This window comes from Pongo pygmaeus, chromosome 11, assembly GCF_028885625.2.
Source record: "Pongo pygmaeus isolate AG05252 chromosome 11, NHGRI_mPonPyg2-v2.0_pri, whole genome shotgun sequence".
In the NCBI taxonomy this organism is placed as follows: domain Eukaryota; kingdom Metazoa; phylum Chordata; class Mammalia; order Primates; family Hominidae; genus Pongo; species Pongo pygmaeus.
Window position 1 is genome coordinate 106993396 of NC_072384.2, and position 26313 is coordinate 107019708.

The 26313-nt window shown below is 36.3% G+C and overlaps 1 protein-coding gene across 1 annotated transcript in view; it reads right to left on the reverse strand.

Annotated features, from left to right (window-relative positions):
* Positions 1-1626: 1626 nt before the first annotated feature.
* The window catches only part of DYTN (dystrotelin), a 72570-nt gene continuing 47883 nt past the window's right edge, over positions 1627-26313 (reverse strand). Inside the window, exons 13-15 of the mRNA XM_054478869.1 lie at positions 15799-15958; positions 12840-13332; positions 1627-1924 (exon numbers count right to left, since the gene is read on the reverse strand). Coding sequence (XP_054334844.1) covers positions 1821-1924; positions 12840-13332; positions 15799-15958 — 757 coding nt within the window. The 3' untranslated portion in view covers positions 1627-1820. The remainder of the gene's footprint in view (positions 1925-12839; positions 13333-15798; positions 15959-26313) is intronic.

Consider the following 26313-nt stretch of genomic DNA (forward strand, 5'->3'; position numbering starts at 1 on the left):
CAACATATAGGCTCGTGATTTTGCATTGATGATGCTTTTTCTAATGTTTTTCATCATATTCTTCAAAACCATCATGTAAATTCACTATCTCTTGTAAATCATCAAAGAGAAACTACACTTGGAGAATGAGCTTGCAGAAGAGTCTGCCCTTTGTTCTTCCCTCACCTTGGTACTCCACAACAGGGATTGGCAATCTTTTTCTGTAGAGTCTGATAGTAAATATTATAGGCTTTCTGGGCCATCCAGTCTCTGCTGTAACTAATCAATTCTGCCTCGGCAGAACAAAAGCAGTTATCACAATACATAACTGAATGAATATGGTTGTGTTCCAATAAAACTCTGTTTATGGACACGGAAATCAGAGTTCATAAACTTTTCAGGTGCCACAAAATATTTTTCTTTGGACTTTTTCAATGTTTTAAAAAGATATAATAACCACACTTAGCTCATAGCCTGTTCAAAACAGGGAGAAAGGCAAATTTGGCCCAAGGACTGCAGCTTGCTGATGAAGCTTACCAAAAGTGTAAGGAACAAACTGGGATGAAGTAAAAAGAAGAGTAACTATGCTAAGCAACAAAACTAAAACCAAAAGTTTATGATAGGCTGAAAAGCAGATTGAAAACTATGAGGATGAGATGGAACAGGGATAACCTAGTCCTAATCCCATCCAATGGGACATTATTTCACTCTGTAAACAGTTCAAGGAATTACAGATCATATAAAAATCCACAGCCTCTCTGACTGTAACATGGCCTGCATCTCAAGATAATAGACAAAAACATTGAAATCACCACAATATTTATTGAAAGGAATTACAGAGTAGTAGTTAGAGTATAGGCTTAGAAGCTGAGTTCAAATCCCAGCTTCATCAAGAAGTGGCCAAATCAACTTTGGACAAGTTACTAAACCTCTTTGTGCCTCAGTTTCCTCATAAAATGAGAAACGTACTACCTAGGTTTCTTGCGAGGATTAAATGAGTCAGCACATAGAAAGTGCTTAAAAGCTAAGTGCTCTAACAGTCAAAAAAGGTTACCTATTACTTTGGGCATTAGTAAGTTAAGCATCTATAACCTAATCCAACATAACAGAGAAAGGAGGCACACAGATGCTTTGGTGAAACTTCTTGGATGTGGAGATTTTAGCAACAAACATTCATATATTAAATGTTTTATTTTGAGATACTTGATTCATATACAGCTATAAGAAATAATACAGAGACATCTGTATGCCCTTCATCTAGTTTCCCCAATGGGAACATCTTGCATAACTATGGTACAATATTACAACTGGGAAACTGACAGTGGTATAATCCAAATTTATTCAGATGTTACCAGTTTTACATGCACTCAATTGTGTGTGTGTGTGTGTGTGTGTGTGTGTGTGTGTGTGTGTGTGTATGTATGTAGTTAGTTCTTTGCTAAGCCTATTCTCCAGCAGAAGCATCAAGATAGAAAATTAGGCCATCAATTCAGTAATTTACATGATACTTGAGGAAGACAGTTGCATGCATCCATGTAGGTCACACACTTGAATGTTACTCCGGAGGTATTCACAGTAAGAAAGGCCCTTCAGCAGAGATCTGACTCTGCCATTTCTTCCTTCCTTCTTCATCCTCTACTCACCCCCCTAACCCCCAGCCTTCACTCTGAACTGCAGAACTAAGATACATAAGTAGGGAGAGAGATCAAAAAACAAAACATGTTTTCTTCATAGTTCACACCAAACTATTAAAAGAAAGGTAGAAGTCTTAATTCTTTTAATACAGTTGTGCAACTGCATTTTGTCATCACACCAAGAGGCCTTTGAGCCTGGACTCCATTTCACTTCAAATTGGGCAAGACAATTTGATCAACAAGGGCAGAGAAGGCCCTGCACACTCGCTGAGCTCCACTATACAGGTCCATGTTTACTGAAGACTCCGGGCCTGAAATCAACAAACAGGAGAGTTTTTAGAGAAACATACCTGTAGGTTCTCATGAAGATCTTGATAAAGCTCTCACATGGAGAAGAAACAGAATCCATTTTTCGTCAGTTCTCAAGGACAATGTCCTTAAGTTAGCTAGCAAATAAGATGGCTATTATTTACCATGATCATTACTACGAATTCAGTCAGGCATAAGTTCTTAAGAAGCACTTTCCCACGGCTCCTTGCACAAATCGGAGTAGCCAGAAAGCCCACTATTGAGCAGTGGCTCCAAAATTCTGTTGTATATAAAAATCACCTGGAGATTGTGAAAACAGATTTCTGGACCTCACCTACAGAGTTCAGATTCTGTTCAGGTGGGATGGAGCCTGAGCATTTATATTTATTGTTAAGTTCCCAGGTGATACTGATGCGGCTAGTCCAGACACTGCATTTTGAGAACCAGTGCTCTATAGTTACCTGATTAATGGTTTGAGTGTCCCCTATGATCTGTCATAATAGGAATTGTGGTGTAGAAAGATATACGACTTGGCAGGTATCAATTAAAATTTTGATATGCATAATCTTTAACTTAAAGAGTTCTGGTTTTAGGAATTGATCTTACAAACATATTTATATTTGCGCATAAAGATATATGTTATAAGGATACACACCAAAGTATTTTTTGTGATAAAAATTGGAAGCAACTTAATTATATACCAATAAATAAATTATAGTGCATTTTTACCCTGGGATATTATGCAGCGTTTTAAAAATGACATTGCTCAATGTCTAAGGTATTGAACAAGCGAAGAAAGCAAAAGCATAGTATGATCTAACTTATGTTGAAAAAGTAAAGACATACATATGTGCATAGAAAACAGTTTGAAGGAAACTCACTAAGCTGTTAATAGTGGTTATCTCTGAAAAACAGGTGGGAGAGAGAGAAGAGCATGATGATGAATTCATTTTTTAAAAAATCTGTGCACTTTGCATTTTAATTTACAATAAACATGCAGTATTACATTATTTGTGTAATTAATAAAAATAAGATCACAGGAAATGAAAACGTGGGGAGATTTATTTTGTTAGTTGTTTACTTTTTAGCTATGTAATTTATATTGTGGGTCCATCTGTGCTGTTTTTTGTTGAACATAAGGCTAGAGGGTTCATGCATTTTCTATCCCACTTATCACTCCAATACCGCTCCAGAGGACCTTGACTAAATAATATTTTATTTTCTGACTAACAAACCTTGTCCAGAGGCAAACTTATTTTAAGACATTGTTTCTCAGGCCACGGTGGTAAAAACTTAAAATATAGCAATAAATAAATAGGCAAGCCGTAATCAGTCTCACATACTGTAATTTTTCTTACTGTTATTCATTGTTTTCTTTTTCAGTTTTAGTCTCTTGAAATATTAAAAATAGCCAAAAATATGCTCCTAGCACCTAGCATGTTGCTTGGCATATACTTGGAATTAAATAAATGTAAGGACTGAATTAATATAGCACATAGGCAGAGACCTAATGAGATGTTAGATGGAACACTTGTGAAACTGGCAGTCCAGAGAAAATCACAATGACAAAATAATTCACTTAAATGTAATTAAAAGTCTATCTCGTCTTCTAATAAACAAGGGATGTGAGAGTAGACTACAAGAATGATAGATGTAGAAATGAAAAAGTATTAGGTTTTTTAGTCTATGTTCATTCTTCTGGGCAACTGGAATACTGAGCCCATATCTTATTTACAACAATTAATTAAGCAAGCCAATATGTATTGAATAGCTACTCTGTACTAAGACCTTTCCCTTGAGCTCTAGATTGTACATGTTGATTGCCTCTGTGATGTCTTCATTTGGATGTCTCTCAGGCAATTCACAATATGTTCAAAACAGAACTCTTGATTTGCCAACCGCATAACAGTTTTCCCAGCTTTCCCCATTGCAGTAAGTGTATCACCACCCATTCAGGGCAACATCGTCATCTCTTGGCTAGACTACAGTAGGCTTTTACCTGGTCTCTTTGCTCACCCCTTGCCTTTCTCTAAGTCACTCTCCATGCAATGCCAGAATGTTTTAAAAATAGAAACATACCCCACTTCAAAATAAATGCCCAGTGCCAAGCACAGTGCTTGGCACACGGCAAATGCTTGATTAATATTTGTTGAATGAATGAATTAGTGATTGAATGATGAACCAACTAGACTTTTTTTCTGCCTTCATGGAGCTTAAATGCTGGAAATCTATCTTTTCCCATTAGTTACTTCTGTGTATATCTGTATATCTATCTATCTATCTGTCTATCTATCTATCTATCTATGAAGCAATGAATATAGTTAATCCTCGGACAACACGAATTTGAGCTGTGTGAGCCAACTAATTCATGGATTTTCTTCTACCTCTGCCACACCTGAGAAAGCAAGAGCAACCCCTCCTCTAACTCCTTCTTTTCAGCCTACTCAACGTGAAGATGATGAGGATGAAGATCTTTATGATGATCTACTTCCAGTTAATGAATAGTAAATATATTTTCTTTTCCTTATGATTCCCTTAATAACATTTTCTTTTTTCTAGCTTACTTTTTGTAAGAATGCAATATATGATACAAATAACATACAAAATATTTGTCAATCAACTGTTTATTTTGCTGGTAAGGCTTCTGTTCAACTGGTAAGCCTTCTGTTCAACAGTAGGCTATTAGTAGTTAAGTTTTAGAGGAGTCAAAAGTTATATGCTGATTTTTGGCAGCATGGAGGGTCAGTGCCCCTAACTTTTACATTGTTCAAGGGTCAACTCTGTATCCATTACTATTCCAGTAAACACTTCTAGGATTCCCAGGCAACATTTGAGATTACCTTATAAACAAACGAGATACAAATAAAGTGCTCTCCTGAGCTTGGTCATTTCCTTAGAATTTGCTAAATTTGAAGTTTTATTTTCTGATTACTTAATACTTTTGAGTGATGGTTCTAGATGGGGAGAAAAGGAACAGGAATAAACCTCCTGCTCCCCACCCTTAACCATGCTCTCGTACATATAAGATCATGGCATACGCAAATAGAGATCGTTTCACTTGTTCCTTTCTGATTGGGATGCCTCTTCTTTCTTTTTCTTGTCTAATTACTCTGGCTAGGACTTCCAGTACTATGTTGAATAGATGTAGTGAAAATAGGCATCCTTGCTTTGTTCCTGATCTTAAAGAAAAAAACTTCAGCTTTTCACCTTTAAGAAAAAGGAATATGATGTTAGCTGTGGGTTTTTCTTATTTGGACTTTAATAATTTCTTTCTGTTCCTAGTTTGTTGAGAGTTTCTCATGAGAGTGTATTGAATTCTGTAAAATGCTTTTTTCCTATATCTATTGTGATGATTGTGTGATTTTTTTTTTTTTTTTGAGACAGAGTCTTGCTCTGTTGCCCAGGCTGGAGTGCAGTGGTGTGATCATAGTTCACTGTAACTTTGAACTCCTGGGCTCAAATGATTCTCTTGTCTCAGTCCCTTGAGTAGCTAGGATTATAGGCATGTGTCACCATGCCCAGCTAAATTTTTTTTCTTTGAGATAGGGTTTTGCTTTGTCACCCAGGCTAGAGTGCAGTGGTGCAATCACAGCTCACTGAAGCCTTGATCTTCCAGGCTCAAGCCATCCTCTTGCTTCAGCCTCTTAGGTAGCTGGGACTGCAGGCATGTACCAACACATCCAGCTAATTTAAATTTTTTTTTGTTTGTTTGTTTTTGTAGAGATAGGGTCTTGACAAGTTGCTCAGGCTGGTCTCAAACTCTTGGCCTCTATTGGTCCTCCCACCTCAGCCTCCCAAAGCACTAGGATTATAGGCATGAGCCACCACACCTGGCCATTGATTTCTTCTTTGACCCATTGGTTGTTCAAGAATGTGTTGTGTAGTTTAACATCTCTATACATTTTTTAGTTTTCCTCCTGTTATTAATTTCTAGTTTTATTTCACCGTGGTTGGAAGAGATATTTGGTATGATTTCAATCTTCTTAAATTTGTTAAGACTTGTTTTGTGCATTAATGTATGATCTATCCCAGAAAATGTTCCATGTTTGCTGGAGAAGAATGTATATTCTGCACTATTGGGTGAAATAGTCTTTATATGTCTCTCAGGCCTATTTGGTTACTGTGTTGTTCAAGTCTACCATTTCCTTATTGATTTTCTGTCTGGAGGTTCTAATCATTATTGAAAGTGGGTTATTGAAGTCCCCTACTATTATTCTATCACTGTCTATTTCTCCCTTCAGTTTTGTCAATAATTGCTTTATATATTTAGGTGCTCTGATGTTTGGTGTATATATTATAAAAATTATAGTATCTTCTGGGTAAATTGACCCTTTTATCATTTTATAATGACTTCTTTGTCATTTGCGTGAGTTTTTGACCTAAAGTCTATTTTGTCTCATATAACTATAGCCACCCCTGCTATTTTTGAATACCATTAACATAACATATCTTTTTCCATGCTTTCATTTTCAGCCTTTGCGTCCTTAAATCTGAAGTGAGTCTTTTGCAGACAGCATATAGTTGGGTCTTTTTCTTCAATCCATTCAGCAACTGTATGTATATCTTTTGATTGGAGGCTTTAATCCATTTATATTTAATAATTATTGATGGGGAGGACAATTTTGCCATTTTGAGAGTTTCTTTCTGTCTGTCTTTTAGTTGTATTGCCCCTATTCTTCTAGTTTGCTGTCTTTTTAAAAAATATATTATTTCATTTTTTTCTTTTGTACATCTTTGACAGCTATTATATTTGCACTTACTATGAGGCTTATATAAAACCTCTTATAGTAATAACAGCCTATTTTGGCTGATAATAACTTCACTTCAATTGCATTCAAAAAGTTTTCACTTTTAGTTCCCATACACTTTGCTAAATAGTCTTTTTTTTTTTTTTTGAAACAGAGTTTCACTCTTGTTGCCCAGGCTGGAGTGCAATGGCATAATCTTGGCTCACCGCAACCTCCGCCTCCCGGGTTCAAGTGATTCTCCTGCCTCAGTCTCCTAAGTAACTGGGATTACAGGTGCATGCCAATATGCCCAGCTAATTTTGTAGTTTTAGTAGAGACGGGGTTTCTACATGTTGGTCAGGCTGGTCTTGAACTCCCAATCTCAGGTGATCCACCCACCTTGGCTTCCCAAAGTACTGGGATTATAGTCGTGAGACATCTCACCCAGCCATCCCCATACACTTTTCTTTTTGGTTTGTTTATTTTTATTTTGTTCATTGTTTCGTTGTTGTTTTCATTTTAGAGAAGGGATCTTGTTGTCTTGCCCAGAATGGAGTGCAGTGGTGTGATTAGCTCATTGTAACCTCAAACACCAAGGCTCAAGTGACCCTCCCTCCTCAGCCTCCTGAGTAGATATGACTACAGGCATGCATCACCACACCACACATCTTTACAAAAATTTTTTGGTAAAGATGTGGTCTCAGTATGTTGCTCAGGCATACTACTAGCTTCAAGCTAGTAACTACTTGTTGAAACTACTAGCTTCAAGCAGTTCCCTGACTCCGCATCTCAAAGTGCTGGGATTACAGATGTGAGCCACCACATCCAGCCCACATTCTGTTACTGACATCACAATTTACATATTTTTGTATTGTATATTCATTAACATATTTTAATGTTATTTTTAATACTTGAGTCTTTTTTATATTAAAATTAAAATTATTTAAATACCACTATTTTCATTTTATAGTGTTCTGTATTTGCCTGTATATATTTACCTTTACTAATGAGTTGTTGGATATAGTATTTTCGATTGATAGTTCATTTCTTCTTCAGCACTTTGAATATATTATCCTATTTCTATAAGGTTTCTGATGCAAAAACTGTTATAATCTTATAAGGGTTTCTTTCTACATGATAAGTCACTTTTCTCTTGCCACTTTCAAAATTCTCTTTTGTGTTTGACTTTTGACAATTTGATTATAATGTGTCTCAGTGTTGAAGTCTTTCAGTTCATCTAATTCAGGGTCTGTTAGGATTCTTGGATCTGGATGTCCATTTTCTTTCCCAAATTTGAGAAGTTTTTGCCCTTGTTTATTTGAATAAGCTTTCTGACCCTTTCTTTCTCCTCTGCTTCTACAACTCCCATATTACAAATATTGGTCAGCTTAATAGCATCCTATGTGTCCCTTAAATGTTCATCACTCTTTCTTCTTTTTTCCCTTCTCATAGGATAATTTCAAATGATCTGTCTTTGGGTTTGCTGATTTTTCTGCTTGACCTAGTCTGCTGTTGAATATTTTTATGGAAATTTTTAGTTCAGTTATTATATTCTTCAGCTCCAAGACTATTGTTTGGTTCTTTAAAAAATTTCTCTATCTCTTTGTTGAAATTCTCATTTCGTTCATGTATTGTTCTCCTGGCTCATTGAGCATTTTTACGATGGTTAATTTGAATTCTCTGTCAGGTAATTCAAATATTACTATTTCATAAGGGTCCATTTTGGAGCTCTTACTTCTTTGTTGGACTATGTTTCTCTATTACTTCTTCTTCTTTACTCTTTATTTTGGTATCTGTGCAATAGAAAAAATAACTATCTCTCTTAGTCTTCAAGACTGGCCTCAGACAGAAGACCCTTAGCAATCAGCCTGGTAAGAGATTCTCAGGGGCTCTTCAAACGTTCATACTAGTCCCAGCTGCCTTTTGTTTTTAAGCATCTCTCAGGCATCTAGAATATGATGGGTTTTGTCAGTAATTTGAGACAGGTTAGACAGAAGCCCAGTCCCTTGGACAGCCCCCAGAAGAGTTAGAAAGTTGAATGAATGGTCCAATTGTTTTCCCCCTGCAAAGTGAGAAGCTGGGATATGGGTTTTATTTTCCTGCTTGCTTTGCATTGGGCCTTTTGGAAAAGCTATGGTAAGTGTTTTCATGCTAGTCCAAGATACCATCTTTGTTCTCAAATCATGCCCTCCTAATATCATCACTCTACTCCACTGTCTTGACTCCTCATCAGTGAAACCTATAGTGGCAAATGAATAGTACAAAAGGATGGAAAAAGAAGCTAGAAAAATAACTTAGTAGATATATGCAAGAAATTTTACTATCAAATGAAAAAAATAGTTTAATAATACAGTAAAACAAGAGGTTTTTCTGTTTGTTTGTTTGTTTGTTTGTTTTTGCCACAGCAGAGGCAAGAAACAGCTGACACTTTTCCAAATTTATTTTTTACTGCAATTTTTATGCAAATTATTCACTACTGATTTTCAATCCAAGTTTGGAATTTAAAGAGGTTTGTGGAACTTCTACACAATTTTCTCTTTTCCATTAAGCTCTCACAGTCTCCTTTTTTTTTTTTTTTTTGAGACGAAGTCTCACTCTGTCACCCAGGCTGGAGTGCAGGGGTGTGATCTCAGCTCACTGCAAGCTCCGCCTCCTGGGTTCATGCCATTCTCCTGCCTCAGCTTCCCGAGTAGCTGGGACTACAGGCTCCAGCCACCGCGCCCGGCTAATTTTTTTGTATTTTTTAGTAGAGACGGGGTTTCACCGTGTTAGCCAGGATGGTCTCGATCTCCTGACCTCGTGATCTGCCCACCTCGGTCTCCCAAAGTGCTGGGATTACAGGCGTGAGCCACCACGCCCGGCCCAACAATTCTCAAAAAAAAAAAAAAACAACAACAACTGGATCAGTAGTGTGATTAGAAACTTCTTGCTGTTATCTGATGCATCCATGATAGAGATAGAGGTAAACGAAAATACTTTGATTTTGCTTGTTTCACTTTCGACATCTTCATCCATGTGATTATCATAGTTCTGGCTCTGATTAAGTTTGGTATACTTTTGGTAAGTATAGGATCATTCATATTCAATATCAAATTGAATAATGATATAAACATAATTAGAAATAATTGGGTGAGGAGTGATATATAATGCAAAACAGTAGCCACGAAGATTAAAGAGTGTCTCATGTTTAAATGACTTAAGGAAATAAGACTAATATAAAAGAAGTGAAAGTGAAATTTTAAATCTCAACAATTAGTATTTGTCGTATTACTATTCAAGAAATTTTATTTTTTTCTATACTTGCAAAGTATAGAATACTATAATAAAAAAGATGTGTACCATTCTGCTCATATCATAAGCACATTTATATAATAAGGCATACTTCCTGCAGAAACATCTCAATGGTTCTATTGAGATTGTGAGTGAAAGCATTAAGTAAATATTTTGAGACTTTTTAAAATATTTTCTACAAGATTTGATAATGCTAATTGTATATTTATACATTATTGCATCAACTGAATTTAGAAGTATACTTCACTTTTTTATAATTTTCCTTTTAATGATATAATGCATGTATATATATATCTTGATAAGGTCACTTGAAATATGAATGAATCTTTTAGCTTTAAGTATTAAACTGCACAAGTATTGGGATACTGCCTTCCAAATATGTGTAGTAGACCTAGCCTACGAACAATCTAAAATGTGCAATAAAGCTACTACGTCTGTGAGGGCTGACCCAACACAACATTTTAGAAATTATCAGCTTTCTCCAGCTCATTTAGAGAAACAAAAATAAAAAATAAAAACAACATTAATACGCTAAAGACTAAAAAACTTTTCTATAAAGTCCAAACTTTTGGTGAAATTTTCCTAAAAAGGTCAAGTGGATATTGACTTCGCTTTGAATACTCATCATGACCCCAAAAATGTTTAGATGGAAATGCAGTGGGTGGAATTTTGCGTCAGCTTAAGAATCAGCACAAGGAGTTCCCATCCCTTGCCTTTTGAGCATACTTCTGGCATCTTTCTGAACTTGTTTTTGTTAATACAAAGATTGTAACTCCAACTCAATTTACTGTAGAGTATTTTAGAATCGCCGAATAATTAGTTTATTGACTTGGTTCTACCAAGTTCTATGCAAAGCTGACATTATTATGTACTCAATTTATAGCCCTCCAACACTTATGGGCTGAAATGTGCCCCCCTCCTATCCCAAATTTATATATTGAAGGCCTGACTAACCCCCAGTGCCTCAGAATGTGACTATATTTGGAGACAGGGTCTTTAAAGAGATAATTAAGTTAAAATGAGGTCCCTAGGATGAGCCCTAATCCAATATAACTGGTGTCCTTATAAAAAGAAAACATTTGGACATAGACACACATAGAAGGAAGGCCATATAAAGGCATGGGGGAAGACGGCCATTTGCAAGCCCAGGAGAGAAGTCTCAGCAGAAACCAACACTGCCGACACCCTGATCTTGGACTTCTGGCCTGCGGGACTGTGAGAAAATATATTTTGGTTCTTCGTTTAAGCCACTGAATCTGTGTTACTGTGTTATAGCAGCCCCAGCAAACTAATACGCCAATATTATTTTGAGGAGGCCTCCTCTGATGCAAAAACACATGAGTATTTTATTCTTCATTTTATCACAAGTCTGTAGATGATCACTCCAACATAAGACACCTTAGGCTTTCTTAGAAAGAAATGTATATACAGTTGACCCTTGAACAATACAGGTTTGAACTCTATGGGTTCAAATCCACTTATATGTGAATTTTCTTCTGCCTCTGCCACTCCTGGGACAGCAAGACCAACCCCTCTTCCTCCCTTTTCTTCTCCTCAGCCTACTCAACATGAAAATAATGAGGATGAAGACCTTTATAAAGATCCACTTTCACTTAAATATATTTACCTTTCTATGATTTGGAAAACATTTTCTTTTTTCTAGCTTTATTATAGCAGTATATAATACATATGACATACAAAATGTGTATTAATCAACCGTTTATGTTAATTGGTAAGGCTTCCAGTCAACAGTAGGCTATTAATAAAGTTTTGGGGAGTAAAAGTTACATGCAAATTTTCAACTGTGCAGGGGTCCAGCACCCCTAATCCCTGCATTGTTCAAGAATCAACTGTGTATGTGTGTGTATAAACAGTTCCTGACTTATGATGGATTGACTTACCATTTTTTAAATTTTATGATGGTGCAAAAGTGATATGTGTTTAGTAGGAAATAATACTTCAAATTTTGAATTTTGATCGTTTCCCAGGCTAGCAATATGTGGTATCTTGTGAAGTCGGGCAGCAGCAGTGAGCCACAGCTCCCAGTCAGCCACATAATCACAAGGGTAAATGATCAGTAGTGTACTCCACAGTGTATTATATTTAATGACTTACATGATATGTTCAACACTTTATTATAAAGTAGGCTTTGTGTTTGATGATTTTGCCCAACTGTAGGCTAATGTAAGTGTTGTGAGCACATTTAAGGTAGGCTAGGTTAAGCCATAATGTTTGGTAGGTTAGGTATACTGAATGCATTTTCTACCTAACAATATTTTCAACTTACATTGGGTTTATCAGATGTAACACCATTGTAAACTGAGAAGGATCTCTCTCTATATATGTTAAGATAACAAAATACCCTAATGAGAAATAAGACAATGGCACTCCAAAACAGAAGCAGTAACTACAGTAAAGAAGGATCTTTTCTAAAGCCTTCAGAATTTAGCAATGAATCATAGCTTATGAAGAAGATAATAATGATGATACTACTTATAACATAGAAACTGTAATCAATTCTCTTCTAGAAAGAGAGTTACAATATTATCACAATTTTTAAATGGTGACATAGGCTGCCCAGGTATATATGATTTAGGGATACTGATAATAATAACAATATTTTGCGATAACAAAATAATAAGCATTTACTGAATGCTCACTGTATGCCAGGTTCTATACTGAAGTCTTACATGGTTTATCACCTTTAATACTCACAACAGCCCTGTGAATTAGGTAATCCTAAAAATCAAGTTCACAGATGCTACTGATAATCAATAGACTCAGAGCGCTGCTACGTGCTAGATGAACTGGAGCTGTTGGGCTGTTATAAAATCAAGTTTTTAAAAAGGCAGCTTGAATCCTTGGCCATCACGATGTCTATGGATTGTGAAAACCTTACCTGATGGCGTTTCTAGATTGAAGGCATCCATAAGTTTTGACAATAGTTCTTGCAGTTCCTCTTCCTCCAGCTTGTCCTTTCTCTCCTTGATGTTACCTGCCTCTTTCTTTTCCACAGCTGCCAGAGCAGGACTGCTCATTTCAGCAGGAACCATTTTGGGGGTGTCCTGCTTCAGTCCCTCCTGATAACTGGGTAGGGTGCTAATGACTTTCTTCGGCATCTTTTGTGTTTGGCTTTGTGCCCTGGTACTGTGCAAAGTGGTCTCTGGTGATTCTGGATTTCGCAGAGCATGCTCTGCATTTGTGTGACTTCTGTGACTTCTGTCAACTGCATCAAGGTTAAGAAGATGTTCCCATCTTGAAGCATCTTCAGTGGCATTCTTGATCTGCAAATAATCCCCTCCCTTTGGAACCTTTTCAGTTGAAGAATGATCAACCTTGTTCCCCACATTTTGAAAGGAAGAAGATGAAGGACCAGGTGGCTGCAACCTTGCCTGGGGAAACAAAACTTTATTTATGAAGAAATTAACATTTAACTTACTTTTTCATAAATGCATTACATTTCAACATTCCAACAGAACATTCTAATGCAAGACTTTTCTTTCTCCTCTGTAAATATATTATCATTACTATTAATTTTAATTTATTCTGCTAATTCTATGTCAACCTAAAACTCTCTACAAGAGTTGGAACAGCTCAGATTCTAAAATAACAGAGGGAATAATTACAAGAAATTTAGGAAAATCCTGGGTTCTAAGAAGCCCAGGTTCTAAAAATACCATAAGGAATTTCTGAAAACATAAGCATATGTTGAATTGACAGATAAAAATTATTATAAGAAAGCATTTTATAATAGTCTTTCTGGTAGGTGTGTTGTGAAGGGTTTCACAGCCACAGGGAGAAAATTCAGGGATGTGCTCTGCTTGAAGCACAGTTCTCATTGTGTGGCCCACAGACCCTAGGAGATCCCCAAGACCCTTCTAGGGTTTGTGATGTCAAAATTATGTTCATAAGGATACTTAGATGTTATTTGTTTATTGTATTGACATGTGCACTGATGATGCAAAATCAGTAAGTAAAGCTGTTGGTGCTTTAGTGTGAATCAAGGCAGCATCACCAAATAGTGCTAATAATCAGGGTATTCTTCACCCTCATACACTAGCAGTGAAAAAAAAAAAAAGCCAGTTCTGCTTAAGAACACCTTTGATGGAATAGAAAAAGTTCTTAGTTTTAAAAATACAAACACATGTCTTTTAAATATTATGTGTGATGAAGTGGGAAGTGTGCATAAGACACTTCTGATGTGTACTGAAATACAAAAGCATTGCCTCTTGTGTCAAAGAAAGACTGACAGACTATGGTTATTCAGACTTGGGTATCTGTCAAACAGTTTCTCAAAAATGAACAAAGCGAGAATGTCACTGCAAGGAAAACAATTAACGGTATTTGCTGTCAGTTATAACAGTTAAGGCCGGGCGCAGTGGCTCACGTCTGTAATCCCAGCACTTTGGGAGGTAGAGGTGAGAGGATTGCGTGAGGCCAGGAGTTCAAGACCAGTCTGGACAAAATAGTGAGACCCCCCATTCTACAAAAAATAAAAATAAAAATTAGCTGGGTATGCTGGCATGAGCCTGAGATCCTAGCTAGCCACGAGGTTGAGGCGGGAGGATTGCTTGAGCCCCAGGAGTTCGAGGCTGCAGTGAGCTATGATCCTGCTGCTGTACTCCAGCCTGGATGACAGAGCAAGACCCTGTCTAAAATGTATACTTACATACATAAAAAACAGGCTTTCAATCAAAACTTAGAATTTTGGAAAACTTTCATCCTACCACTATGAGCTTGATAGCTTTCCAATTCTTAGGCAATTTTGTAATTACATTGGTAGTGACATTAATGAACGTGAATTTTTTTGACCCTGTATAATAAAATGGATGAGCATTAGGATATTCAGCATAGCTCAGCGAACCAGTATTTTCCAAATGACCAATGTATAATGTTACACAATCATGCATGGCTAAGAGATTCACTTAAAGACCATGTAAGAACACTGGATTTTAATGAAACAGTGTGACATAAATATGGTTTCAGATTAAAGCCTCCTTTAAGAAGCTGTCATATATCATGTTTTGGTGTAGTATTAAAGAGAAGTATGCCTCGGTATCTGAAAAGCTATTAATACACTTCTCTCTTTTTCAACTGCAAGTCTGTGTGAGGCCTGATTTCTTCAGATACTTCAACCGAAACACATTGCAGCTGATTGATTGCTGAAGTGGTTACAAAAATTCAGCTGTCTTTTATTAAGCCAGGTATTTAAAGAGATTTGTGGAAAATATAAAGCAATGCCACTCTTCTAAGGTTTTTAGAAAAACATATTGTTTAAAAATGTTATCTGTATATTTAATGGGTTTATTATTTTTATGTTTTAGTTGGTGAATACATTTTAACTTCTCAGTTTTAATTTGCATTAATTTTATTACTTATTTAATTTATTTAACAACTCAGTTTTAATTTTCAGTAATTTTATTATTTATTTAATTTAATTTTATTATTAGTTGAATTTTCATTAATTCATTTTCATTTTGTTTCTGTGGTTATATCTATAACAACAGATACTGATGCAAACAGATATAACCACCAAAATCCCCTCGGGTTTCTCAAATATTTTTAAGAATGTACAGGGATCCTGAGATCAAGAGGTTAAAAAACCGATGCGATAAAGAATCACTTTGCCCCAAAGTCTATTGTTTATAAATATTACAGATCCTGTTGTTTTTCAATGGCACTACCTTCATGGAGGGATAGGATATAGCCTGGATGAGGAAATGGGAGGTCAGGGTACGGGGAGAAGAGGCAAGGGAAGAGGCTGATCAAAGTAAGGTGGGAAGCTCCTCCCTTGGCTGAAGGACTCAAGGTTAGACTTCCAGGCAGTCCAGATGGCCAGTGTCTCTCACATTTTATACCTGTAGGTCCCATCTCATCTGTTGTAGCTTGGTCCATAGACTATCCTGGTTGGTTTTGAGTTTGTGAATCCTTGTTTCAAATCGACAACTTCTTTCTTCCTGGGAGGTGTATATAGCTTGCAACTTGTCTTTGTATTGGTTTAACTGCTTTTTAAGGGGCCTGAAAAGAGAACAGATTTGAGTGGTTTGGAAGGGCAAGAGGCCAGTACACTAATTAGAGCCCTGGTAAGATGTATTCCAGTCCTTTTTGTGGGAAAAGATGCTGGAAAACCCTGTGTCTCAACTGTGTTTTTTGTTGAGACGGAGCCTCGCTCTGTCACCTAGGCTGGAGAATGCAGTGGCGCGATCTTGGTTCACTGCAACCTCTGCCTCTTGGGTTCAAGTGATTCTCCTGCCTCAGCCTCCTGAGTAGCTGGGATTACAGGTGCACACCACCATGCCTGGCTATTGGAAAACCCTGTGCCTCAACTGTTATCTCACATTGATCAATATTGTTGACACTGTTTGTTCACCATGTGCAGCTGCCTTTGTGTGTATTATGGATATGATTCCACTAAGCATTCCACTGGCTTTAGAAGTATTTCAGAAAACTCACCAGGCATATTACAGATTACTTTTGACAGCTTCCCTCTACTGGCTACTTAAATAGGAATATTGACTTTATACATTATCCTTTTGTCTAGAAATACTCCATTCAGAATGGTAGTACACTCCTCATGGCTAAACACCCAACACCTGACCAGGAACACAGGGGAGGAAGAATATTGCAGTTCATGGATTGTAGGTCTGCTTTGGCTTCTCTTTTTGTCTAGTTGTTCATTGGTTTAAGAATGAACCAAGAAGCTGGGTGCACTCACTCATGGGGGTGTGTGTGTGTGTTATCTTAGTGCTTTAGGAGGCCAAGTTGGGGTATCCCTTGAGGCCAGGAAATTAAGACCAGCCTGGGCAACATAGCAAGACCTCATCTACACACACACACACACACACACACACACACACACAAATTAGCTGAGTGTGGTGGCACCTGTAGTCACAGCTACTTAGAAGGCTGAGGCAAGAGGATCACTTGAGCCCAGGAGTTAGAGGTTACAGTGAGCTATAACTGCACCACTGCTCTCCAGCCTGGCTGACAGAGCAAGACCCTGTCTCTAAAAAAATATGAACAAAGTAGTCAAGGTAATCAGGGCAATTCTTTAAAACAAAAGGCAGGCTATGTTTCTCTTCTGCTCAGAACCCTCCAGGGGCTCCCTCTTCATTTAGAGTAAACGAAAGTCCTTACAGAGGTGGACAAGCCCCACAAAGATGGCACAGATCCCCCTTCCCTCTCTGACCTCATCTCTTGCTTTCTGGCTTATTCACTGCCCTGTGGCCATATGGAGCTCCTTGCTCCTCTTTGAACACCCCAGGCCTGTTCCCCACTTAGAGTCTGCTCTTCTGCTCCCTCTGCCTGGACGCTGTTTCTTCCCCAGGTCATTGCTCAGTTCCCATTGCTCAGTTCCCTCCCCAACCTCCTTCAAGTCTTTGCTCTCAAGGCGCCTTTTCAGTGAGGCATTCTCTGACTGCCCTACTTGAATACACAAACGACAACCCCAACCTCTCCTCCAGCATGGCCAAACTCTTCCCTTCTTTATTTGTCTCTGTGGCATTCTGCCATGTCTAATTACTACAGAGCCTGAAGAGTCCAGCCTTCAAACTTCTAGACAGCCATACACTGTGACAGACTACAGGCTTTACTTATTATTTTACTTACATATTACCTACTCTACTCCTTACTTGCTTATTGTCTATTTATTCTGGCAACTTTGCATATGTGTGTTTGTGTGTGTTGCCATGTCTTTTGGATCAGGCCTAAAATAGTTCCTGTCATATAGTAGGTTTACAATTAAAATTGTCTAAAGTAATTTTATTTGATCACTGCTGTTAGCATATTTGTGGAATTTGTGGAAATCGGCTGTCTGGTATGAAATGCAACAGTTCTCAGTGTTAGAACCTGTGAAATTCCTAATTGCATAGAGCTTGGGGAGGCCTTGAAATTTAGTTTGGGCTCCCATGCAAAGTAGGCATCTCTGAAAGATAGCCCTCTAACTTCCAGACAGTCACACACATGTGAAACAGGAGTCTGACTCTAAAATCCTTGTTCATAATTGGAGTTTCAGGTATATCTTTATGATGGGTTTCTCAGAAAGGAGTCAGCCCAGGGATTTTACACAGCCAACAACAAAAAAACATTCTCAGACAGCCTGTCTGGACAGTGTTCTCTGGATCCAAAATGTTGTGCTTATTATGACCACTAACGATGTCAGGCTCTCTCTTTTCTTCATGTTGTCCACCACCCATGTCTGCTTCCTCCACTCTGGCCCATCCACCAGGTCTGGACAACTAGAAGACATACATCCCTATCCTTCCACAATCCAGGTGAAAGAAGGTATGACTCTGTCAGAAATCCAGTTCTTTTCTTCTTCTGCTTCTTTTTGAAGAAGAGATGCTTATGGGTTGTTTCTAGTAAATACAAATCACCTGGGGCCAATATTTCCAGCAACTGGGAGCCCAGGACTTTCCAGGCAATTATCTACTCATAACAAACAGTTGAGGTTATCTGAGAAATTATTCCTTTCAAATGACCTGAAATCTGCCTTTCTATACTTTTATATCTTTATATGTATTCCTGCTTTCTGGTGGGGGCTAAGCAGCTTGAATCTCCCATGTATTAACTGTTCAAATGAAACACAAATACTCCCTAGGCAAGCTAATCATGCCCAAAGCAGTGAAATGTTATTTAATTTGTCCATTACTGATATGGTTTGGCTGTGTCCCCATTCAAATTTCATCTTTAATGAATGCCCATAATCCCCACTTGTCAAGGGCAGGACCAGGTGGAGGTAATTAAATCATGGGCGCTGTTTTCCCCATGCTGTTCTCATGATAGTGAGTGAGTCTCACGAGATCTGATGGTTTTATAAGCATCTGGCATTTCCCCCGCTTGTCCTCACTCCATCCTGCCACCCTGAGAAGAAGGTGTCTGTTTCTCCTTTGCCTTCCACCATGATTGTAAGTTTCCTGAGGCCTCCCCAGCAATGTGGAACTGTGAGTCAGTTAAATCTCTTTGCTTTATAAATTACCCAGTCTCAGGTATTTCTTCATAGCAGTGTGAGATTGGACTAATAAATTTACCTAGCACAGTGTAGATTAATAATAGATAACTAGTAATTGAATAGTACTCTTTCTGTTAATGTGTCTGAGACTGTTGCTTTTAAAATAATCAGTGACATAATTGACTATCACTGAACTTGCAGTTAACTACCATATATATCACAGGTCTTTTTCACACTACTTGTGCACATGGGCCTGCAATTGTGGGACTTTCCATTAATCCCTTAAAATTTGGTCTTTATTAACAGCCTCACTGTTCCAGTCTATTAAATCTCAGCGATCCAAGATTGTAATTCAGTTTATTACCTAGCGGTTTTGGTATCATGTCACACACACATTTGAGAATTGGGCTCTCTACAGTTTCATCCAAATTATTGATAAAAATGATGGTGCAGACAGGAACAAAGATGGAGCTTCATGTTATATTTCATTCAATAATCAGCCTTACACTTTGGTACACTTTGTAGTGATAAATACTTTAGTAGGATACAAATGGTGTAAATAGTAGACATGGATTATATCAGAGGGAATATTTGGTTTAAAATAATTCATTTTAAATAAATAACGATTTTAAGAATTAAGTTGAAAAAACTAAATTTTAAAATTAGCTTTTATTTCTACATTTTCAATTTTAATATAGCCTTTCTAGTGCTTTACTGCTTTAAAAATGTTTTCTAATTTCTGTTTCTTATTCCATGAAAAAGATGAAAACTACTTTTAATATTTAAATTATTTTGATACTTTAAAAGTGTTTCTTGAACTCCTTTTCATGAGTTATCACAGAATTTAGAAAATGTTTTATTTCTTCTGTACATTTAGATTAGGAAGCATAGCTCTTCATACATATATACATAGAATTGCTAGTTTATTGGACATCTACTGGATATTAAGTATTGTGCCTGAAAACAAAGGTCTTCCCTCAGGGGAAACTTCTTACTGGGGAGCCAGGAATTCTGTCTTCTAAAGGAATAACAGCAGGAGCTAGGAGCTCAAGAAATGATTAGTCCCTTAAGACACAATAAGAAGATGATAGACAGTTTCCATTCAGCCTAATAAACCTAGTAGAAAGTTAGATGCTGTTGGATAACAAGTACCGATTTCTTTAGAAGAAGGTAAAACACATACATAACACAAGATACACACAAGAATCAATACTTCACAAGTATTTGGTTAAATACTTCACAAGAATTTGGTTAAAAGTGCTTAACCAAATTCCAAGGAATAAAATCAGGCAATTGAAAGTCAAAACTTACTTAGCCTGGTGATTTTTGTTATGCTTAACTACTCAAATAGAGTCAAAGCTCCCCTTTACTTTCATATTGGAATCACAGGATTTCTTGGCTTAAAAATTTCTCCCAAATTAAAAAAAAAAAAAGGTAAAATTTTTGTAGACAATTTTTCTCTAAAAGCAAAGGAAATGCTATGGATTTCTCTCTGTGGTCGGTATTTTCACATACTCATGTGTCTCCTACCTTCTTTCCCTATGGAGAGCATTGATGGATTCCTGAGTCCTCGGCAGTTCATTCCTAGTGCTGACCATGGTCTAGAGAAGGAAGAAATAAGAAAAGAAGTTTTTGGTTTGAATTTAACCCACATTCCTAAAAATCCATATAAGAACATGATAATGATGTTTTTCAAAGAAATTCAATCTATTTCAAAAAGTGGCTGCTGTTTGGGTTTACATTCATGTATGATGATGCAGATGTTTACATGCTCAAAGTACAGCTGCGTATCCAATTTCCCAAAAGAAGTTAAAACAGTTTTAGGTTTTAGAAATAACGTCACAATAGTCTTTTGCTCAAGTTAAGTTTCTACCCTGAATATCTTCTTCCCCAAAGGCATCTACAAGAAGCAGTTGAGTCACTTTCTTTCCCTTGGCTTAGGAAGTCTCTTACTTCTACCATCCACCTTTAACTTTTACTTTCTTGTCTTTCCTTTGCTTGCTACCTGCATGTGCACTAAAGTCATCATTTCTTTTCAAATCCACCAAGTGTTTTGAATGAATAATGGTCAACTTGGCTGTCACTTAGGATTTCCCCACCAAACCTTGTCTCTTACATCACACTCTGCGCCCTGAACTGCAACCCCAGGGCAAGTTCTGACCTGACCCAGTCTGGCCCAGGCTCCTGGGGCACCATGTTCCAGCCCTTGGCTCCCACACGTCTGAATGAAAGATTGGATTTCACTACACTCCATTTATAAACAGCTGTGGCTACAATCTGCAGCCTTCTCCCATCCCTGCAAATGATCTGAAGAGGGGCTGGCCATTTTAGGAACATTGTTCCACAGGAACAGCCTGAAAAAGCAAAAGGGCAGTAGCAGGAAGAAGAAACTGAACTATATACAGACTTAAAGTCACATTCTCTGGTTGGTGTGTGCCCTTTGCAGCCCCTTTGAGAGAAATGTGCCATTGCCTCTTCATTCAAATACTTAAACAGCTTCCACATGCATAGCATAGTCTTTGAATCAGCGAACTTTACATTATTTTTTAAATAATTACAATTTAAATAATAATTGCAGAATATCATGGCTTTGTAAAATGACTGTACTCTCATAAGCCATTTTCTACCTCTATTCAGTCTCTATATATGGTGGAGATAGAGTAAGAAGAGTGTATACATATGCTATAAACTTATTTATGTGTTCTGACACTTAGGGAGAACAATGAAAAACCTTAAAATTCTCAAATAAAATAATTCAGTGATTTAATGTATATTATTAATATGAAGAAAATCTTTAAAAGAATTTCTTGCACCAGTATTATGTGGTACATATTTTTCTGCAATTGAGAAGCATTTCAGGTTAGTGCAAATGGTGGTATATCCATAGAATAGATACTATGTTTTATTTAGTCATTCTCAATGAAAGCATAAGCTGTTTCCAATATTTCAAAATGAAAAGCAATGCTGCAGTAAATATAGCTGTATGTGCCTCCTTGTGCACATGTGCAAGGTTCTTGGGTTTTAAGTTTAATAGACACTATCCATTTGCCCCTTTGGGCAGGTGCATGCACACACACACATACACACACACACACACACACACTTGAAAATGCATAGAAAAATATCTGCAAAGATATACTTCAAACAGGTTACCTCTGGGGAATTAGGGACTGGACTTGGGTTGAGAATTATGGTTGAAAAGGACCTTAGATTTACTTATAATATTTTAACTTCTTATAAGTCAAACAGATTCATGTCTTATTTCTATGAAGTGCATTTTTTAATAAAGATATGTTATATACCTAAGATAGGATGTAGCAACTTTAATAATGAAGGTGAGAGGGAAATAAAAGAAAAGTGAAATAAAGGAGCAAAACAGCTTTTAAATTTCCTCCCTCAGAACAAATGGATGTTACAGTGAAGAAAAGCCTGCATTGTGAAATGTTTTTCCTTCCTCATTTGTTTGAAGCAGGAAATAGAGCAGCTCCTTATTTGTCCTCATACATCGGTCCAGCTCTCTGTCGCACACTCTAGCATGATGCCTGTGTCTTGGCAGGTGTCCCATGAGGGGTGTCTCCAGGTGTCCCAGTCTATATGAGCTGATGAGTAAAATGCAGACAGGCCCGATAAAACATCACACACAGGTGGCCACTTGTCACTGGATGGTCACAAGACTTACTCTCCACTCACACTTAATTGCAATATGGAAACTACAGTTTTTCTCTGTTACAGATGACCATATTCTGAAAACCTTTCTTAAGCTCAGACTGTACTGATTATGATTGCAGGAAAGCTTACAAGTGGAGTTACACATGTGAGGGCAAATAAACAGCTGATTGAAAACATGCTAAAGTATTTGCAGGATGTACACTTAAAAAAAGATAGCATTTCTAATCTCTTTGATGAAAAAACTTCACTGGAATTTTTAAAGTTCTCTCCCCGATCTTATTTTTCTTTTTTAAAAAAACTTGCATTTTGAGTTCAGGGGTACATGTACAGGATGCGCAGGTTTGTTACATAGGTAAATGTGTGTCATGGGGGTTGCTGTACAGATTATTTCATCACCCAGGTATTAAGCTTAGTATCCACTAGTTATTTTCCTGATCCTCTCCCTCCTCCCACCCTCTGCCCTCCGGTAGGCCCCAGTGTGTGTTGTTCCCCTCTATGCGACCATGTGTTCTCATCATTTAGCTCCCAAGCTCCCACTTATAAGTGAGAATATTTCTTTCTTATCTCTTCCCTTTTTAAAATTTCTGAACATTTTACTGACATATGCATGCATTGGTTCTCCTATTTTTTACTTTTTTATTTTTGAGATGGAGTCTTGCTCTGTCACCTAGGCTGGAGTGCAATGGCACAATCTTGGCTCACTGCAACCTCCTCCTTCTGGATTCAAGCGATTCTCCTGCCTCAGCCTCTTGAGTAGCTGGGATTACAGGCACGCGCCACCACACCCAGCTAATTTTTGTATTTTTAGTAGAGACGGGGTTTCACCACATTGGCCAGGCTGGTCTCGAACTCCTGACTTCGTGATCTGCCCACCTCGGCCTCCTAAAGTGTTGGGGTTACAGGCATGAGCCATCACGCCTGGCCGGTTCTCCGATTTTTTAAAATAACCTAAGATCTTATGATACTGAGTTGGCAAGTTAAGGCCCTATGGGCAGAAAGAAGCCTTATCTGTAAGTTATAATCAGAAGTCTTGGGCAGAGACTTCATATCTATGGACACTGTAGTAGTTTAAAGATGTCAGGGTTGAATGCAACCTATCTTAGAAATGGTCCCCTCGAAGCTGAACTTTGTCTGCTAACGTGGTAAACAACACAGTTCATTGGTTGCATATCAGAGGTAGCACATATTGTTGTGGTTAGAATTGCCCATTCTTTTGGGATAACAGATTAAGGAAAATTCATGTTGCTCAGCCATATGTAAATGAGAATAGGCTTTATGTCTTCTTAAGGACATCACTGTTGAGTCTTCTAATACATGTCACAAAGAAGCCATATAATTTATACTATAATTGCGTACACCAGCACACTACTGTTGCAATTAATTTATAGTTCTTACCTGGATAGACAACTTACAATAGACTTTTATCCTTACAAACATCCAAATTATCTGGTCTACTCTACTCTTCCAGAGAAATTATGCAATTGGGCATATTAAATAGACCAAAGGCTGACCAGTAGTTGTGTATTTTGAGGATATTATAGATTTTCTTAGCAGATATTTAGAAACAAAAATGATCCTTAAGAAAAAAAATGACTTGATTTCTGGGAGTAAAAGTTGAGCATATTTGAGTTGAATTAAAATAGAAATTTGAAGATTTGAAAAATAAATAAAATGATACACTTAAAATATTTTTCTTAACTAATTATTTTGAAAATCTTGATAAAGTAGATAATTCCTTCAAGAAAATTAAATTATCAAAGTTGAAGAAAGCATGAAGAGACTATTAAGTTTGAACAAATAAAAAATTTATGAAACTATTATAAAGCCTCCAGTGCCCAGGGCTTTACTCTTGAATATTAGCAATTGTTAAAGAAATAAATAGTTCCTATGTTAGATAAATTATTTCAAACACAAGAAAAGATGAAATATGACTCAGTTGTTCAATGTAGCCATAAAAACTCAAATTCTCAAAACTGATGCAGGTAAGGTGGAGTGGGGAGATATTCTGATTCATGAATGTTGCAATTCTAAATAGAAAACAAAATTTAAAGGACATTTAAAGAATAATCTACAAACAAGTGTAGATTTTAGTTGCAGCAATGCCAGAAATGTTTACTATTAGGTACTCTATTAATGAAATACTTCCAATAAGAAAAAAATGTTTGAAAATTTCAGTTGGTACTGAAAACAGATTTTAAATAAGTAAATCGAAACACCTCCCCCAAAAAAGTTTTAAAAACGAGGACAAGAAAAACACTTCCTCCACATTAAAAACCATCTCAAGCCAACAATTAAAACTGTAATATCTAAAGGAAAAGCACTAGAGAAATGCCCCCACTAAATCTACTCTCATTAAAAATAGTTGTGCCATTATCTCTTGAATTATCTATCATTGCTCTGAAAGATGTGGAGTCTTTCAGGAATAAAGACCTGAAATAGAAATGAGAGGTTTAAATATTGGAGGAGAAAAGAAATATATATACACATATATATTTAATGTGCATATTATATATACACATATATATTTAATGTGCATATTATATATACACATATATATTTAATGTGCATATTATATATACACATATATATTTAATGTGCATATTATATATACACATATATATTTAATGTGCATATTATATATACACATATATATTTAATGTGCATATTATATATACACATATATATTTAATGTGCATATTATATATACACATATATATTTAATGTGTATATTATATATACACATATATATTTAATGTGTATATTATATATACACATATATATTTAATGTGTATATTATATATACACATATATATTTAATGTGTATATTATATATACACATATATATTTAATGTGTATATTATATATACACATATATATTTAATGTGTATATTATATATACACATATATATTTAATGTGTATATTATATATACACATATATATTTAATGTGTATATTATATATACACATTATATAATGTGTAATATAAATATATTTATTACACATTATTATAATATAATAACGTATAATAAAAATATATTAAATATATATTTAATATTTAAATATATATGTATTTTTGTATTTAAGTGTATTTAAATATATATGTATATATGTATATAAACATATATATGTATGTATATGTATGTATATATTTAAATATATATTTATATTTTATATGTTGATCTTTAAATATATTTAAATATATATTTTTTTTCAGATTGTGTGATTGTCTACCTAGAAGCAAGATGTTCAAAATAAGCCAGTATTTGAGTTTCTAAAACAGTTCATTCAGAAAAGTTTCTCTTTGCAGGGTAACTATTCAAAAAGCCATAGCTTTCCAAAATATCATGATCAATAATTAAGAAAAAATACAGTGGGAAGAGCCCCTACTCACAATATTATCACAATATGACAGGAAATCAGCTATATATAACATTTTACTGAGAGACAGAAAAACACTTGAAAAAATAGAGAAACCTAAATATCACAAAGATAAAAGATGTTGCCACATCAACATATAGGTTTAATGCAAAGCTAACCAAAATACTAATAGGATTAATTTTGGCACCTTAGAAATGATTTCAAGATTCTTTGAGAAGAATAATTGTGTTATACAACCCCATCAAAAAGTGGGCAAGGGATATGAACAGACACTTCTCAAAAGAAGACATTTATGTGGCCAACAAACATGAAAAATAGCTCATCATCACTGGTCATTAGAGAAATGCAAATCAAAACCACAATGAGATACCATCTC